We start from the raw sequence: 17,125 nt of genomic DNA on the forward strand, positions 1-17,125 counted from the left end.
GAATATGGGAGAGAGGGAAATCACTGTCTTTAGCTGTATAACCTCTCCACATATTGCCAGACTCCAAAGGATAGCTCTAAACCCCATCACGAAGATGGCTCTGGATAATTCTGATGGGTCACAATGTGAAATAAAAAGACAGGAATGTGAGAAAATTGTTTCGAAGAAGAGTGAATATAAGAAGTAAAAGGTGAAAATAGTCAGAATGAAAGTGATACATACATGAAATGAGTAAGGTAAAACAAAAAATTGAAATTGACACACAAATAAATGACTATCTTACCAAAAGCAATCTACGAATTCAATTTCAATCCCCATCAAAATTCTTCACAAACACGGAAAAATTTATATGGAAAAACAAAAAATGATACTCAACAATAAAAGATCTGGGGAATCACAACCCCTGACCTCAAGCTGTACTACAGAACAATAGTGATAAAGACCACATGGTATTGGGTATAGAGACAAACAGCTCAATCAATGGAATAGAATCAAAGACTCAAACATAAACTCATATACCTATAGACACTTGATCTTTGATGAAGAGGACAAAAACATACAGTGGAAAAAAAGAAAGCATCTTCAACAAATGATGCTGGCCTAATTGGTGGTCTTTATGTAGAAAAATAAAAATAGATCCATATTTATTACCTTGCACAAAGCTCAAGTCCAAGTGGATCAAGGACTTCAACATAAAACCAGATACAGTGTGAATCTAATAATAGAAAAGAAAGTAGGAAAGAACCTCTAACTCATTGGTACAGGGGGAAATTTCCTGAACAAAACACCAACAGCTCAGATTTTAAGATCAACAATTGATAAATGGGACCTACCTCATGAAACTGAAAAGCTTCTGTAAGGCAAAAGACAGGCAATAGGACATATCAGCAACCTACAGATTGGGAAAAAAAATCTTCACTAACCCTACATCTGATAAAGGGCTAATATTCAAAATATATGAAGAACTCAAGAAGCTAACCTCCAAAAATCTAAATAACCCAATTTTAAAATGGAGTACAGAGCTAAACAGAGAATTCACAACAGAAGAACCTCCAATGACCATGAAGCACTTAATGAAGCGGAAGTGTTCAAACCCGTTAGTCATCAAGGAAATGCAAATCAAAACAACCCTGAGATTCCACCTTACACCTATCAGAATGGCTAAGATTGAAAACACATGCTCCACTGTGTTCACAGCAGCCTTATTCGTAATAGCTAGAAGCTGGAAACAACCCAGAGGTCCCTCAAAAGAAGAAAGGATATAGACAATGTGGTTCATTTACACAATGCAATACTATTCAGCTATTAAAAACAAGGATATCATGAATTTTTCAGGCAAATGGAGGGATCTAAAAAATATAATCCTAAGTGAGGTAACCCGGACCCCAAGGACATGAATGTTATGTACTCACTGATAAGTGGATATTAGCCAAAAAGTACGCAATACCTAGGACCACAGACCACAAGAAGTTTAACAAGTAGGAAGGCCCAAGCAAGGATGCTTAAATCCTACTTAGAAGGGGGAACAAAATAATCACAGGAAGTACAGGGAAGGAAGTACTTGGGTGGGAAGGGAAGAAGGGAAAAGGAGAACAGGATCAGGTGTGTTGGAGGGGGGGCAGGAGAGAAGCTCAGAGGGCCAAGAAAATGAATGGAAATATGCAGCCCCTGGGGGTGGAAAGTGGGGAGGGATCTCTAGAAAGTACCCGAGACCTGGGAGGTGAGAGACTCTCAGGATTTAATAGGGGTGACCTTAGCCAAAATCCCCAGGAGTGGGGAGAGGGAACTTGAAGAGTCTATCTCCAATAGAGAGACAGGGCCTCAAGTGGAAGGATAGGGTTCCTAATCTACAGTCAAAAATTCTGACCCAGAATTGTTTGTTCCTGTCTAAAATATCTGCAGGGACAAAAATGGAGAAAGGACTGAAGGGAAGGAAAGGTGATCCAGTGACTGGCCCAACTTTGGATCCATTTCATGGGGGGGGCACCAAGGCCTGACATTATTATTGATCCTATGATGTGCTTACAGACAGAAGCCTAGCATGGGTGTCCTCTGAGAGATCCTCCCAGCAGCTGACTGAGACAGAAGCAGACTTACACCCAACCATTGAACTGAAGTCAGGGACCCCTGTGTTTGAATTAGGGAAAGGATTGAAGAAGTTGAAGGGGTGAGCAACCTCATAGGAAGACCAACAGTCTCCACTAATCCAGACCCCAGGGAGCTCCCAAGAGACTCAACCACCAACCAGGAGCATACATGGGCTAGTCCGAGGCCCCTAGTACATATGTAGCAGAGGACTACCTGGTCTGGTCTCAAATGGGAGAAGATGTGCCTAATCCTGTAGAGACTTGAGGCCCCAGGAAAGTGGCAGGTCTAGTGGGGTGTGGAGGAGGAGCACCCTCTTGGAGGTGAAGAGGAGGAATGGGATGAGGAACTGTGGGAGGGGGGGACTGGGAGGGGAGACAATGCCTGGATTGTAAATAAATAAAATAATTTTAAAAAACAAGATATAAATAAAAATTAAAATTCACACACAAATATATGTTCAAATGATAGAAAATGGATAAAGTATATAGTTTTAAGGAACAGGAATTATCTAAAACTTTAATATTCTGGGTTTGGTATTATACAAATGTTAAATAGGATACTAGCACTGGGAAGGATAGTAATTTTTCCCACTTTTTATGACTATAATTTTTGAAAAAAAAGCAACAGGATATTGTTATATGTTAATACATTATATGACAAATATACAAGATTATAAAATTACAGAAGTCCCATAAGATTTTTTTTTTTTTTTGGTTTTTCGAGACAGAGAAGTTTTTTTTTTTAACTTAAAAGAATTGCTATATCACTTAGCCTTAGAACCTTTTAACACCTGATTTAGGAGAAAAGAATCTTAACTCACATTAGACTAGGATTTACCTTGACAATATTAGTAAGTTTGAAAGAGAGAGAAAAGGTTAATTTTTCTCTTGAGAAGCATAGTAAGCACCAAGTCCCACTTGCTTTGTACATCCTGTAAGAGTATATGTTCCCTTATTGAGGAATTTTAAATTCTGTCACCCTAAGGTGGTACAGTATATGAGTTTATGGGTCTACTTAAAATGTATTATCTACATGAAATGGCCCAGTACACAGCCTTTTTAACCTAATGATCACTCATTAGGTCAAATGATTTCTCATAAAGTATTATCTGAAAGAATGTAAAGATACTATTATCTTTGTAAAGATATACAATGCAATTTATAACCAATTCATCAGGAAGTTAGTTAAAGATGAAAACCAGCTTATATTAGTAATGATAAAAAGCTAAGAATGGAAAAAGAAGCTGATTTTTCAACCGAGATCCTGGGATCATCATAATCATTGTACTGACTTTTGAGCCAGGGCCTCATGCAGTTCAGGCTGGCTTCAAACTGCATATGTACTCAAGGTTGACCTTGAACTCATGATTGACCTGACTTTGCCTCAGGAATTACAGGCAGATGCCAACACACCCAATCTCCCTTTCAGCTATTCTAAATGTTTTTCAACATTCTTTTGTTTTGTTTTTGGTTTTTCGAGACAGGGTTTCTCTGTAGTCCTGGCTGTCCTGGAACTCACTCTGTAGACCAGGCTGGCCTCAAACTCAGAAATCCACCTGCCTCTGCCTCTGCCTCCCAAGTGCTAGGATTAAAGGCGTGCACCTCCACTGCCCAGCCGTTTTACAACATTGTTAAATTTTTGCCGAAATCCTAAATTATATCAAAAGAACGTAACAATAGACACGGCAAAATGGACACAAGGCCTCACCCCTACACAAGGAGCTACAGGCAAACTAAGGAATATTCAGAGTGGGAGAGAAATAGTCTTCCTCGGAGAAGAGTATACCAATTGCTTATACAATACCAAACAGTCAGTAATGAAACTATATATACAAGTAATCTTACAGAGACTTAGCAGGTTATATTTAGGTATATACATGCATGAAAAATATTTAGAAATATATATCAATGTAAAAAGAGGTCATGAATTTGAAAGAGGTCAAAGAAAGGTGCAGGAGATGGTTTGGAGAAAGGAAAGGGAAGACAGAAATACTGTAATTATATTATAATCTCAAAAAATGAAAGTAAAGACATAACCATAACTCTACAAAACTGATAGACGAAGAGAATATGTATCACAGGCAGACGGAGGGAGGGAAATGGGTGGGAGAGGGAAGAAGGAGGGGAAAGGGGGAACATGATCAGAACAGGAGTGAAGCTCTGAGGGCCAGTAGAACGAATGGAAACAGGCAAACTCGGGAGGTAGGAGGAGGGGGCATCTCTAGAATGTACCAGAAACCTGGGAGGTGAGAGACTCTCAGGACTCAAAGGGAGGGAGGGACCTTAGATGAAATGCCCTACAGTGGGGAGAGAGAACTTGTAGAGCCCACCTTCAGCAGAAAGACAGAACAGCAAGTGGAGAGAGGGGTTGCCATCCCACAGTCAAAAACTCTGACCCAGAATTTTTCCTGTCTAAAAGAACTCCAGGGACAAAAATGGAGAAGAGCCCTAGGGAAAGGAGGTCCAGTGACAGGCCCAAATTGGAATCCTGCTCAAGGTAAGGCTCCAAGGCCTGACACTATTACTGATGCTATGGTATGCTTACAAACAGGAGCCTAGCATGGCTGCCTTCAGAGAGGTCCAACAAGTGGCTGACTGAGACAGAAGCAGATACTTACACCCAAACAATGGACTGAAGTCTGGGACTCCTGTGGTTGAATTAGGGAATGGTTGAAGAAGTTGTAGAGGAGGGCTACCCCATCAGAAGACCAGCAGTCACAACTAATCTGGACCAGAGATCTCTCAGACACTGACCCACAGGCAGCATACACCAGCTGATATGAGGTCCTCAACACACATACAGCAGAGGACTGCTGAGTCTGGCCTCAATGAGAGAAGAGGCACTTAATCCTCAAGAGACTTGAAGCCCCAGGGAGTGGGGAGGCATGGCAGGGTAGGGTGGGGTGGGGTCTGGACATCCTCTTGAAGACAGGGGAGGAGGAATGGGATGAGGAACTGTCTGAGGGCAGAAGAGGAGGGGTATAATGACTGGACTGTTAAAAAAAATTAAAATAATTTTTTAAAAAGTACTTTTTGTCATTATTATGCCAGAAAATTAAGAGATAAGCACAGAATAGGGTTTCAAATCTTGCATTTATCCAAACTGGAAATGGTAGCTTTAGCAAAGAAAATTAAATATTAAACCTATTAAATTCCTAATAATGGAATTCTCTATATGTAGATGCTAAGATTATTATTTCATAAAATATTTTCACAAATCAATGGCTTGATAATCAAGAAATCCCAATTATTTCTGGGTATGGTTAGAGATTAATTTGATTTCTGATTATATAGTAGGGACAGATGGAAGGATGGAATGTTAATGTTGCCTGATGCTCAGATTAACTTGGGCTCAGTTGATTCTAAGAAAATTTTAAAAAATATTCCAAGTTCACCTAGCCTAGAGTAGGTCAAAATCAATCAAATCTAAACCAAAATGAATCATAAATATTCTTTTTTACCCTGAGTATATTTCTTAAAGCTGATCCAAATCATCTTAAAGAACCTAGACCAAGAACTAATGAGTACAGCAGAATATTGTCAAATTATTCAGACTAAAAATATATATAATTTTGATTTCTTATCAGTTAATCTATTACTTTATTAAACTCCAAAACAAATTCAGCTATTATATATGAGCTGTAATTCTTTTAAAATGTCATTCATTTAGATACATGAGTAATATTTATTACACACTAATAATGATCAAGTAACCTTATCCTATGTGTGTGAGGGAGCACATATATACATATACACATAATCTCACTTAATCTTCAAAATAAGTGTGGGTGTTATCTCCATTTTATATATAAAGAAAACATTTTTCTTTGTTGTGTATATATAATTGGGGGAGAACCCCAACGGAGAACTTTTTGGAGTTTGTTGTCTCCTTTAACCTTTATGTGTATTCCAGGAATTGAAGTCAGGTTGTTGTTAGGCAAGTACTTCACCTGCTAAAACATCTTGCTAGCCCCCAGAAACTATATTTTAGAGAAGTTAGCTGTATTCATTCTTTGACTCGGAGTTGTAGGGTTTTTTTTCCTTCTTCTTCTTCTACTCACCTAGGAGCATAAAGTTTCGTTTCTTACCCTAGATAAGTTTTAAAAGAGAAACTTATAAAATTAGGCAAATAGAGCATTACTATAGTAATATTTTGAGAAGAATTTTAAAAAGCCTATCACATAAAAGCTTATTTAAATATTATTTTAAAATTTATTAAGCAGCACCTAATGGCATAAAGAATTTATCTTATTAGTTAAGAAAATTACAAACGATAAACAATCATCTTTCAAATGGGAACCAATGAGATAAAGATAGCAACAAATAATAAATCCTGACTTGAAGTATTTTCCATTTTATGAAAATTATTTGTTCAAAGGTTATTTGGCACTCCACTACAGTGATAGCAAAGAATTTCTTTCTTAACATTGTTCTCTTGAACCACTATCTAAGGCCATTTTGCTACTTAAGTTTCCAAGCAACACTGACCCTTGCAACACTAAAATCTCAAACAACTATAAAACTCAATGCCACTGACTGTAAGTACAATCACTGTACTCAAACATCAGCAAAAATATTATGTAAGACATAATATTGTAAAATTTTAAATACCAACCATCCTTCAAAAGAAATTGATCTAATAACCTCTAAATTAGTTCTTCTAATTTTCTATACAATATTAATCCAATAGTATCAATTGAGAACCTTATAGAATTTGGAGACCGATGACAGTCTACTTACATGCCTGTGTATACAAACTTCTATATTTTATAACTTCAAAGATTTAAAAATATATTTACTAAGGACAGATGGAAACCTAGCAAATTTTAGGAAAGCACCATCACAAACCAAATCCATGAGTAAACTTTACTCATATTAGCAATTCCTGATTTCATTATAATTAAGAAAAGCAATCTTACCACAGTATAAAAATTCAATTTGCACTGATTTATATACCTTAATTTAACAAATCACAAAAATGTATACTAAAAGAATTTATCATTTCAAAAGCACAACTAAGTAGTTCATTCATATAGGCATATATATATAGGCATATAACAACAAAACAGTACCTCTCTTCTTTTTTCTGACATAAATTTATTTACTCCATTAATTCACTTTAAAAGAAGACTTTAAATAACTATGACAATGCCAAACAAAATTAGAAGTAGTTCTCAAACTTTCCCATCTTACCATTTCCTTAAAGAGGGGATAGACACAAAATTAATTTTCCACAACATATTATATATTTATAGATATCATGTAGTTAAATCACATGTAAATATATGAAAATGACCCCCAAGCTCTTATAGTTTCAAGTATGCCTTGGCATACTGACACAGGCCTCAAAAGGGAATAAGCCTAAAATAGAAAGCATCAAGTCAAACACAAAATTGATCTGAAATACTGAAGTATTTCAACAACTCAAATATCTACCAACAGGGTAGTAAACAAAATATGATTATAAACACATGAAAATGTGTTAAAGTAAAAGAAGTTATGCATGAAAGGTCATATATCACATGAGTATACTTATAGGAATTGTTTAAAATAGGTGAATCTATAAATTGAATTACTAGTTGTTAAGGACTGGTTGAAAAAGAAAAGATGGGTAATAACAATAATACATATGAGACTTTATATGATACTTTATTTCATATATATTTTTTGAAATTATAATTTTTAGGATTAGAAATGTTCTTCTAAAATATGACTGCATAATTCTCTAACTGTACCAAAATATGGAGTTATAAACTTTAAAATAGGGTCTGGATAGATGGCTCAGTGGTTAAGAATGCCTGCTGCTCTTCCATAGGACCTGAGTTCAGTTACAGCATCTACTTTAGATGGCTTTTTTCTGCCTGTAACTTCAGCTCCAAGGGATCTGATACCCTCTTTTCTGGTTTTCACATGTATCAGCATAAATGTGGCACACACACACACACACACACACACACACGCACACAAAAGTTAAAATAACTTCCTTAAAAATAAACTTTAAAAGGAGTAAACAGTATGGCAACTGAATTATCCCCATGATATCTCAATTATATCTGTCTATTCTAAAACCTAAGTTGAAACTTAATTGATTCTAGCATTTTAAACCCTATCAACTCTCCAGCCAAGAATTTTAAGAACAACAACAAAAAAAAATGTCTTAACCCTGTAATTCTTTCTGTCATCCTTTTTCATTACTGTGATTTAAACATGATGGAAGAATTTAATAGATTCATTTTAGCTCATAGTTTCAGAGATTTCAGCCTGTTTTCATTGCTATGTGCCTGAAGTAAGAGGCTGAATGCCATGTAGGGAGCATGTAGTAGAGCGAAGCAGCTAACCTCACAGAGAAAAGGAAGCAGGAGGAAACTATGCCTGTGGTAGCAGGCATCCTCCATTCTTCCTATTTTATTGCATGTCCTAAGGTCCCTTGTTGGATGGAGATGCTCATGTGTAAGCTGGGTCCTTAGTCCCACTCAATCCTCTTGTAAAAACACACTAACAGATATATGGAAGCATGTGCTTTGATAACCTCTAAAACTCCTCTCAAACCTGTCATGTCACCAACAAAGATCACAATCTTGTACATTTTCCCACCCCAAATCATTTCTAAATCATTCATAAACAACAAAACCCATTCAATAAATAACTTTTAGAAGAATAAATTCATAACTCCTTCATATATCAGTTTAAAAATCATCTCAATCCTTACTAAATTCAACCTTAGAAGTAACCTACTGTATTAATCTGACAAAGGTCAAATAATCATAGAAGAGGACCTTAAATGTTAGCTCAACCTCCTCATTATAAAAGTTGATTAATAATCCAGCCAATAACATCACTGTCAAGACTAGAATACAGTTCCTCTAATTCTTATTACTGGGAACCTTAAAATGGTGCAGCAAATGGCATATTACACTAAGCTGAGAATAGTAGTAGCATTTTTCTAATTGAGCACAGTATTACTAGTTCTAGTCTCCCGTGACTGATTTCAGCTTCACCAACTCCACATTAACCTATGGGTCCTGTGTTCTTACACCAACTTATCATTTCTATTTTCATTTATTCCTATCTTATCTTCAATTCTTAGTATCCCATCCCTGCCTCTTTTAATTTGGATACCTCTATCCCCTCTAAAACTCAGACTAAGCTTCCTAAAATTTAGGAGTTTTTAGACTATTAATGTAGTCTTAAAATATTCATCAAAATGATTATTATTCTCTTAAGGCTACTAAAAATGGGCATAAAAGTAAGGAATCTATTATTAGGGGAAAAAAAGGAAAAGCTGGGCTGAAGAAATTGATCACTCGTTAAGAGTGCTAGCTCTTAGAGGACCTGAGTTCAGTTCTAAGCACCCATGTCAGACAGCTCACAGCAATCCATATCTCTGGCACCAGGAAATTCAATGTCTGCTTATGGACTGTCTGGGTACCTACACACATGTGACACAGACAGACAGACAGACAGACACAACAGACAGACAGACAGATGAACACACACAAATAAATAAATAAATAAATAAATAAATAAATAAACCTTTTAAAAAAAGAAGTGTATTCTATTGGTAATAACCTTGAGGAAATGATATCTGGACATGATTGCTAAGTATATGATTTACATTTTTTGTCTTTATAATCATCTTAATTGTTTTTATTGACAGAAGAACTTCCCTTTTTAGCTTTGTGAACAATGCAACTTAATATGATTTAATATTTTCTATATCTGAAAACTAATATATACTATCACATGATACAATTAAGCACTCACGCATAGTTTTTCATTTCTACTAAAATACTTCTTTTATATCCAAAATCTTTATTTCAACCCTTTCACAAAGTATATAACCTTAAATAGGTTTTTATATATGCCTTTAAGAAAATAAACTGTACAATTTTATTTTCCAAGTTAAAAACTTCATCGTAATTATAATTTCTTGGTTTATTTTAATATGTTCTTACTTTACAATAATTAAGAACAACAAAGAAAATGCTTTACCAAAATCCTGCATAATCATGGTATGAGCCATTCTAGCATCTGAAGTATGCAATCCAAGACTTCCACCACCTGAATCCATTCTTAGCAAAGCTCATTCACAAGTATCTGTAAAACAAATAGTTTGAAAGAGAGTTTAAATGCATTTATTTCAAGTTAGTTGTTTTGAGAAAAATACAATAGAAATTATGTCTTTCAATCAGGTATGCAAAGCTCATTACAAAAGAAAAGAAAAATTCAAAACTGCTTAGATGCTTTATGTGAGAACCATACATAAGAGGGGCAGGTGGAAGTAAAGCCAGGGTAACAGAAAATGAGGCATTTTATGGTAATGAGCCATAGGAATATGACTAAAAAACAAGCAAAAGAACAAAACTGCAAGACTGATGTCCAGTTAAAATATACTTAATAAATAAAAAGATGATGACAGATTAATAGTTGTGATATTTATACATTACTAGAGGACTCAGGTGTCTAGTATTAGTGAATTTCATCCAGTAGTTCTCATCCATTTCTTCCAGAACCAGATCAGCCCTGCAGCGGAGCTCTGCAGATATTGTATTCACCTCTGGTTCCTGGGTTTCTACTTATAATGCAAAATGTTCTATCACAAGTTTCCCCGGAGTTCTTTGAACCAGTAAGGACTTCTGGCCTCACTCTACTATATTCTCTTGTCTCACAGTTTTGAGGACTCATGAAACATGACTGATTCCTAAATATGGTAAAGATAAGATCAATCACATATAAATATTTAGAATTGTACACTGATATTTTCAGTAATATTGATAAAAATAATGCTATTCTCATGGAAATTTTTAAATAGTTGAACCCTTTTCATTTCCTATATTAGGGCAACCAAGCAATATGTAAGAGAAAGCCAGAGGTCGTCACTCAGTGTATTACTTGTAATTGCATAGCATATGTGCATTGCCCTAGCAACAAAAGATTCTAACCAAACAATAAAAATGTGTGTATTTTTAAAGGTATTTATCTTATTGCTACTCAGAGGTGTTTGTTATATTGACTCATATCACACAAAGGTATGTCCTTAATGAAAATTTTAGAACAATGTCTTCACACAAACAAAATAAGTTCTTAAGTACTAGGGTATGGCTAAGCTTCCCCCCTCCACCCCCCTCCCCACCCCTGCTGTACAGCAACAGCCACCCAGCAGGCAGAAGAATCTTGGAGTTCTCTTTATTAAACATTTAAGCTGTATACTTTGGACACAAAAATATACTATATCACTGGATAATTGTGTCTAAGTACCAAAATAATTAGGTAAATTGTGTGAGAGCAAAATTATTGGAGGGGACTTCTTAGCTGTATTTTGCCTTTCTTTCAAATTAGTATGCTTTCTGACTAGCTGTCATCCAAGATGAGGACAAAAGGCCAATGGAGCTCACCATAAATTACCTGTATATCCATATATTTCAATAAAAGTACCATAAGGATTTATTTTTAACACTTAACTATGTGGACTACAATTTTCTCATTTGCTTGCTTTATCAGATAACTAATAAAGCAATTATAGATGCCATTCTATGGTTTAACTTTTTATGTAATTACTGAAGAAAAGAATAATTAATTTGTTAATCACCTTTTACAAAGTAGACTGAAGAAAATTGTAGATTTTCTTATGGATTGAAAAGTAAACTTTGCAAATTTTCTTATTTTTTTCCTTCAAAACAATGCATTTTCTTTGGGAAAACAGTCTTTACCTATTATGGAAATAGAAATTAGATACTTCAAGACATTTTTAGCCAAATCTCTTAAACAACTTAAGAATGTTTTTCTTTACTCTTCAACTTGTAAGGTGAGGTTTCAAAAAGCTCACATGCTCAATTCTGTGTTTCTCTAAAAAGCAGCCAAAGGGATGCCACCAGACATCCCCCAAAATAACTACTACAATATCAAAATATTATTACATTTAGCCTTCAACTGCTTGACTAAGCCCAAATCTTCTTTAAATTGGTTTTTCTTAAACACCTTATTTTGGAAAGTAAAGAAAAATCAAGAGCAAGGTTTATCTTTGCCAAATCCACAAAGAAAAATCTGCCCTAGCACTCAAAGAAGTGTAAAGATTAGAACATGCAGGGCAAGTATTATGGGAAGTACCACACTGTTTGAAAAGCAAAGAAATAAAGTGGAATACTTTTCCACATACAGCAAGTTTCAATGAGATCAATAATAACTAATGTAAGGGAACAGCAGTATGGTATTTAATAACCAATAGATAGCTAAGCTTCTCAGCCTTCTCAAGAGTACCACGGACGATTATCGAACTGAGATAAACCAAGCAAGTACACTTCAAGTAAACACCCTTCTATCAATGCACGGGAAGCAGAAAACACAAAAATCAAAATTTACTCTCCTGTGTCTCCTCTAAACAGCTCGTTGGGGAGCGAGCTTCTCCGCGCTGTCAACAGGGCGAGGGATAGAAGAGAAATGATGGTAAGGTGGCTGGGCAAGAGAATGGGAAAGTAGTATTTGCGGAGATAGACAAAGGAGCCCTGGCAAGTAGCAATATTGCAGCTTTGGACGCTGCACTCTTCCCGCAGAAGTCTCCCTTTCCCACGATCGTGCCAAGTTTCAATCATTTCCAGCAGAACGCACACACGTGCCCTCTCCGCTGTCGCCCAGCCGACTGATGTTCCAGCGAACAAGAACAAGAGAGCCAGGAGCCAGCGAGAGCGGAGCCAGCAAGCGGGTGAGCGTTCACAGCGGAGCGCTGGGACCCAGCCTAGGAGGCGTCCCCCGCGGCGCCCTCCCCGCTCCCCCGCAGCGCAGCGGTCACAGGCGCTGCCCCCGCCCCGCGCCGCCCAGCCGGCTCACCGCCCCTCGCTTCGGCAGCCCCGCCGTACGTGGGAGCCGGCCACCAAGCAAAATGGTGGTGATCGGGCTGAGGCGACCGTTGCCGCACACGGCACCCCCCACACACAGCCCGGCTCTGACGGCTCCAGAGCCCCACTCCCTCATACCCCCAGCTCTGGGCCACTTCGAGCGGCTGAGCCTGCTAGCCCTCGGGCGTGCCGAAGGCTCCCGTCAACCGCCGCCCCGCCGCGCGAGCGGCCGCAACGACGTGGGGGCGCGGGCGAGAGGAACATGGAGGGGGTGGGGGGTGGGGGTCGCCCAGAGAAAATGCCAAGGGGACGCCGCACTCTCCACCGTTTTGTTTTCCGCCATTTTCCTGTCACCCTAAACCACCGACGGCCACAACGACGGCTCTAGCTTCCCCCCGGGGGGCTCCGAGCCAGGGGAGGAGGGGGCTGACTGAGGAGGAGACCCTCACTTCCCAACCCTTCCCTGGCCTCCGGTGGCGGAGGAGAAGGAAGCCAGGGCTCTGGAGGCAGAGGTGAAGCTCGGGGACTAGACGCCACTTCCATTGTTCCCTTCGCCCTCCCCGAGACGCTGGGTGGGAGCCTCTCCCCTCACGGAGACACGCTGAGCGTGGCAGAGCCGCCGCTCCCGAGTTTCTCCTCAGGAGTCTCCTTACCTGTCACCGCCGCCGCGGGGCCGCCACCTCCACCGCCTTCCCCGCCGCCAGTCAGTCGGAGGCCGGGCTCTCCACTGCCGCGCGGGGCGGCTGCCGTGGACCTGGAAGGTCCTGGCGTTCGGGATTCCGAGGTTCCGCAGCCCGAGCCAATCACGAGCTACTCTGCGTCTGAGAGGCGCGCCGCCTCGTCCCGCTTTATAGCGCTCCTACATGCTGAGGTTGCATTACGTCACGCTACCCTTGCTGCAGGGTAGGGGGCCAAAGGGGGACCGCGCGCACGCGCGCGCCACGCCGACCGTGGAGCCCGCGCTGGCTTCGTGCTAGGAGACCCCGCGGACTCGCAGCGAAAGGCTGCTGCTGCTGGTGGAGTCCGAGTGCGCAAGCTCCGATCTTGGGACGTCCCTGAGGAGTTTCCGTGGGAAGATTTTTGTTTTCCAGGTTTCCCAAATGGGATGAAGGGAAAGAGGGAAAAGGGGAATGACCACTCTCTGAACCTCTAGTAGACATTAGATGTCATTTGAAACTGACACTCTCTCTCTCTCTCTCTCTCTCTCTCTCTCTCTCTCTCTCTCTCTCACACACACACACACACACCTCTAATACATATTAGTTGTCATTTAAAACTATTGCTCTATGTGTGCCCTGTGTGCACTTCCCACCCTGGAGTCCATGGAGATGTTGCCAGTCCACCGATATGATTTGCAGGTTCCCTCTTCACCCCTTCATTACTTTTATAATGGAGATAATTTGGCGAAGAAAGTTTTAAAACACAAAATCAAAAGGTAGACAGGAGAACTAAATGAAATGGACACTAAATAATTCCGGAATATGACACTTTTAGCTTCTTTGTGCATAAAGTAAAAAGTGAAAAATTTGGCGATGTGCAAAAAAAAATGAAATGTGACAGAAAAGGAGGTATGAACTAGGTTGTAATTTTAACTTGTCTTATGTTCTGGGAATTAAGCCTTATTATATGATCATTCACTCTATAGCACTATTTAAACAGGAATAAGGGAAGGGTAACTCGTAATCATTGAGTATCCTTGAGTAAATAATCTTTAAAAAGATGGTTTTGTTCTAGATAATTGTGATTGTTTATCCAGTTATCTAGAACTATATACCTCTAGGGAGGTTTTAGATGTCTAGAACGGTATGACACTCTTAAGTACTATCTGACCAGGAAGCAGGAGGAGAAGGGAAAGGAGGAAGAGGAGGAGGAGAAAGAGGAAGAGAAGGAAGAGGAAGAAGAAAATGATACTTGTCCGTGTCCAGATTTGACTTATGGGCCATAGTTTGCTCATCCGTTTAGCTGTCTTTACACTTCTATTTTCTTTCCTAGATGAAGAAAGGTATTTTTATGAGTGTATACAATGACATATTTCTGCATTTAATACTTTGCCAAATCCTGCTTAATGGTCTTTTCCTGTGACAATTCCAACTGATTACTTAGAAGAAACTTGGAAAGAAAGTGGGGTTGTGTGTCTCGTGTGTGTATGTGTGTGTGTGTGTGACCTTGTGAACGGCAGCAGTCTGATAATTTTGAAAAACTTCAAATCCATCTTTGCTCTCCTTTCCTTAAACATCTGGCCAATCAAATTGTCACAAAAATTCTACCTCCTTAACATCTGTAGAACTCACCAAACTTCTAACATCATCCTTTGTTCCAATTCACAGCCCATCTCCTTTACATTACTATAACACTATGCTAAGCAATCCTTTTGTGTCTATTTAGTCATGACATCCCCAAATTTCAAGCCATAAAAAAAAATACAGAATTGAATCTCCACATCCCATTCTTACTTGATGCTCTCAGCAAGTGAGACCATTGCAATGTTCCTCTGATTTGTTTTTCTTTCATATAACCAAATTTAATGAAATAAAAATAAATCTAATCAAATCAAAACATAAAAGATACTCATTTAAAGGAGGAAAGTGACTACCACACAGGATAAAAAAGCATGAAGCAATTTTTGTGATGTTTTCAAAATATATTAAATTTTGCTTATATGTTGATAGTTTAGTGCCTCTACAGTTTCATACTAGCTCCAATAATATAACTAGAACCAATAATCAGGTTCTATAAATTTTATAATTTATACTGTGCTTTGTTTTGTAGAATGTCCAATTCACTCCCACTGATTTCTTCAATAACCTCAGCCAACTAATAGTGAATTGCTACGGTACATTTAGAAATCAAATATTTCTGTCTCTTTTTTCTTAAATGATTCTGCAGTCACAGTTTGTCATCAGCTATATTCGCTTTAAACGGAATCTCATGTATGAACTGTATTCCTCTTCTTTCTTTCACTGTAACCTAGGCAACTCCCACGGAATAATACAAAATGAATGAACATAAGCAAATTCTGGGTCACCTAAAACACTTTACAAATAAATACTGCCATACACTGTCAACATTCAAATTTATATTTCTATTTACAAACATGTTGACATTAGATAATACTGTTTTAATTGTTCTGGGATGATTTGAAACAAGAGTGAGAATTCATTAGTAAATTATATGGTACTACCCAGTGTGCTGTGCATAATAAAATATCTTGGTACTTAGAATGATGGGTGGAGTGAGTCATCTCATACAGACAATAGGGCAAGCCACATCCAATATGCCACTGCAGTCATACTCATGTGTGAGCTACAATTTAATTTCATCAAAAATATAATGTGATATTCAATTAATGCTGTTAGTTCAACAAGATTTTTCTGTTTGTTGTCTAAATTGCATATACAATAAAACCCCCAAAGAATGTATATTTTATATTGCTCTATTTTGTTCATGTTTAACTGACACTAGAATAAACATAAATTAACACTGAATAATACAACTTTTCTGCAAAATAATTTAGAATGAAAACTATAAATTATGCGTAAAAGTTAAAATCTATCCTCCACAAATGATACCCGGAAACCTTGGAGGAAATAGCTAACTCCAGGTTACAGATAGAAAATGAATAAGAAGAGGTTTTGTCATTGTATTATTATAAAGAGGAAACTTTCGAAGACTAATATGTTCATGCCAAAAGTACACAAAAGCTCCCAAACATAATAATAGGTGTGAATGATGGAAACATATTAAATACAAAATTTTCTAAGTTGAGTCAAGAACTTCAAAGCAATCTACTTCTAAACATAAACGTCAGTGGAAGCTATTTTTCTTGTATCCATAGAACACCAACTTACATATTCTGAAAATAAACAATCAACAGAATAAATCAACCATTTATTTTACTTTTACCATAGAAACTATTTCAACACAACAAAATATCCCTAGTATTATCAGAGAAGTTTTTATTTCTTGCAAGAAAACAATAAGTGTGGAAAAAAATCAATATTTTTAAATTTTCAAATGTAGCAACTGACCAAAGCAACATTACCAATGGATGAACCAGAGAAGGGTTTAACAGAATGAGTCAGAGACAGGTTATGCCCAACTCTGAAGAGAACATCACAGAAAATAAAGGAAACTTAAAAGAGATGTGGAGAGAGAGAGAGAGAGAGAGAGAGAGAGAGAGAGAGAGAGAGAGAGAAGAGAGAGAAA

General features: G+C 37.9%; 1 protein-coding gene across 3 annotated transcripts in view; it reads right to left on the minus strand.

The window, feature by feature from the left end:
* Positions 1-13,950, minus strand: part of Znf711 (zinc finger protein 711) — a 31,081-nt gene extending 17,131 nt beyond the window's left edge. For 2 of the 3 annotated variants that reach the window (XM_028784258.1, XM_028784334.1), the window contains exon 1: positions 10,080-10,158. In XM_028784258.1, coding sequence (XP_028640091.1) covers positions 10,080-10,158 — 79 coding nt within the window. Of the gene's footprint in view, positions 1-10,079; positions 10,185-13,572 lie in introns of those variants that run through there. The other variant, XM_028784296.1, reaches the window with a different exon arrangement.
* Between the last annotated feature and the right edge of the window lie 3,175 nt (positions 13,951-17,125).

The sequence above is a fragment of the Grammomys surdaster genome, unplaced genomic scaffold (assembly GCF_004785775.1).
Source record: "Grammomys surdaster isolate TR1022 unplaced genomic scaffold, NIH_TR_1.0 61, whole genome shotgun sequence".
Classification (NCBI taxonomy): Eukaryota; Metazoa; Chordata; class Mammalia; order Rodentia; family Muridae; genus Grammomys; species Grammomys surdaster.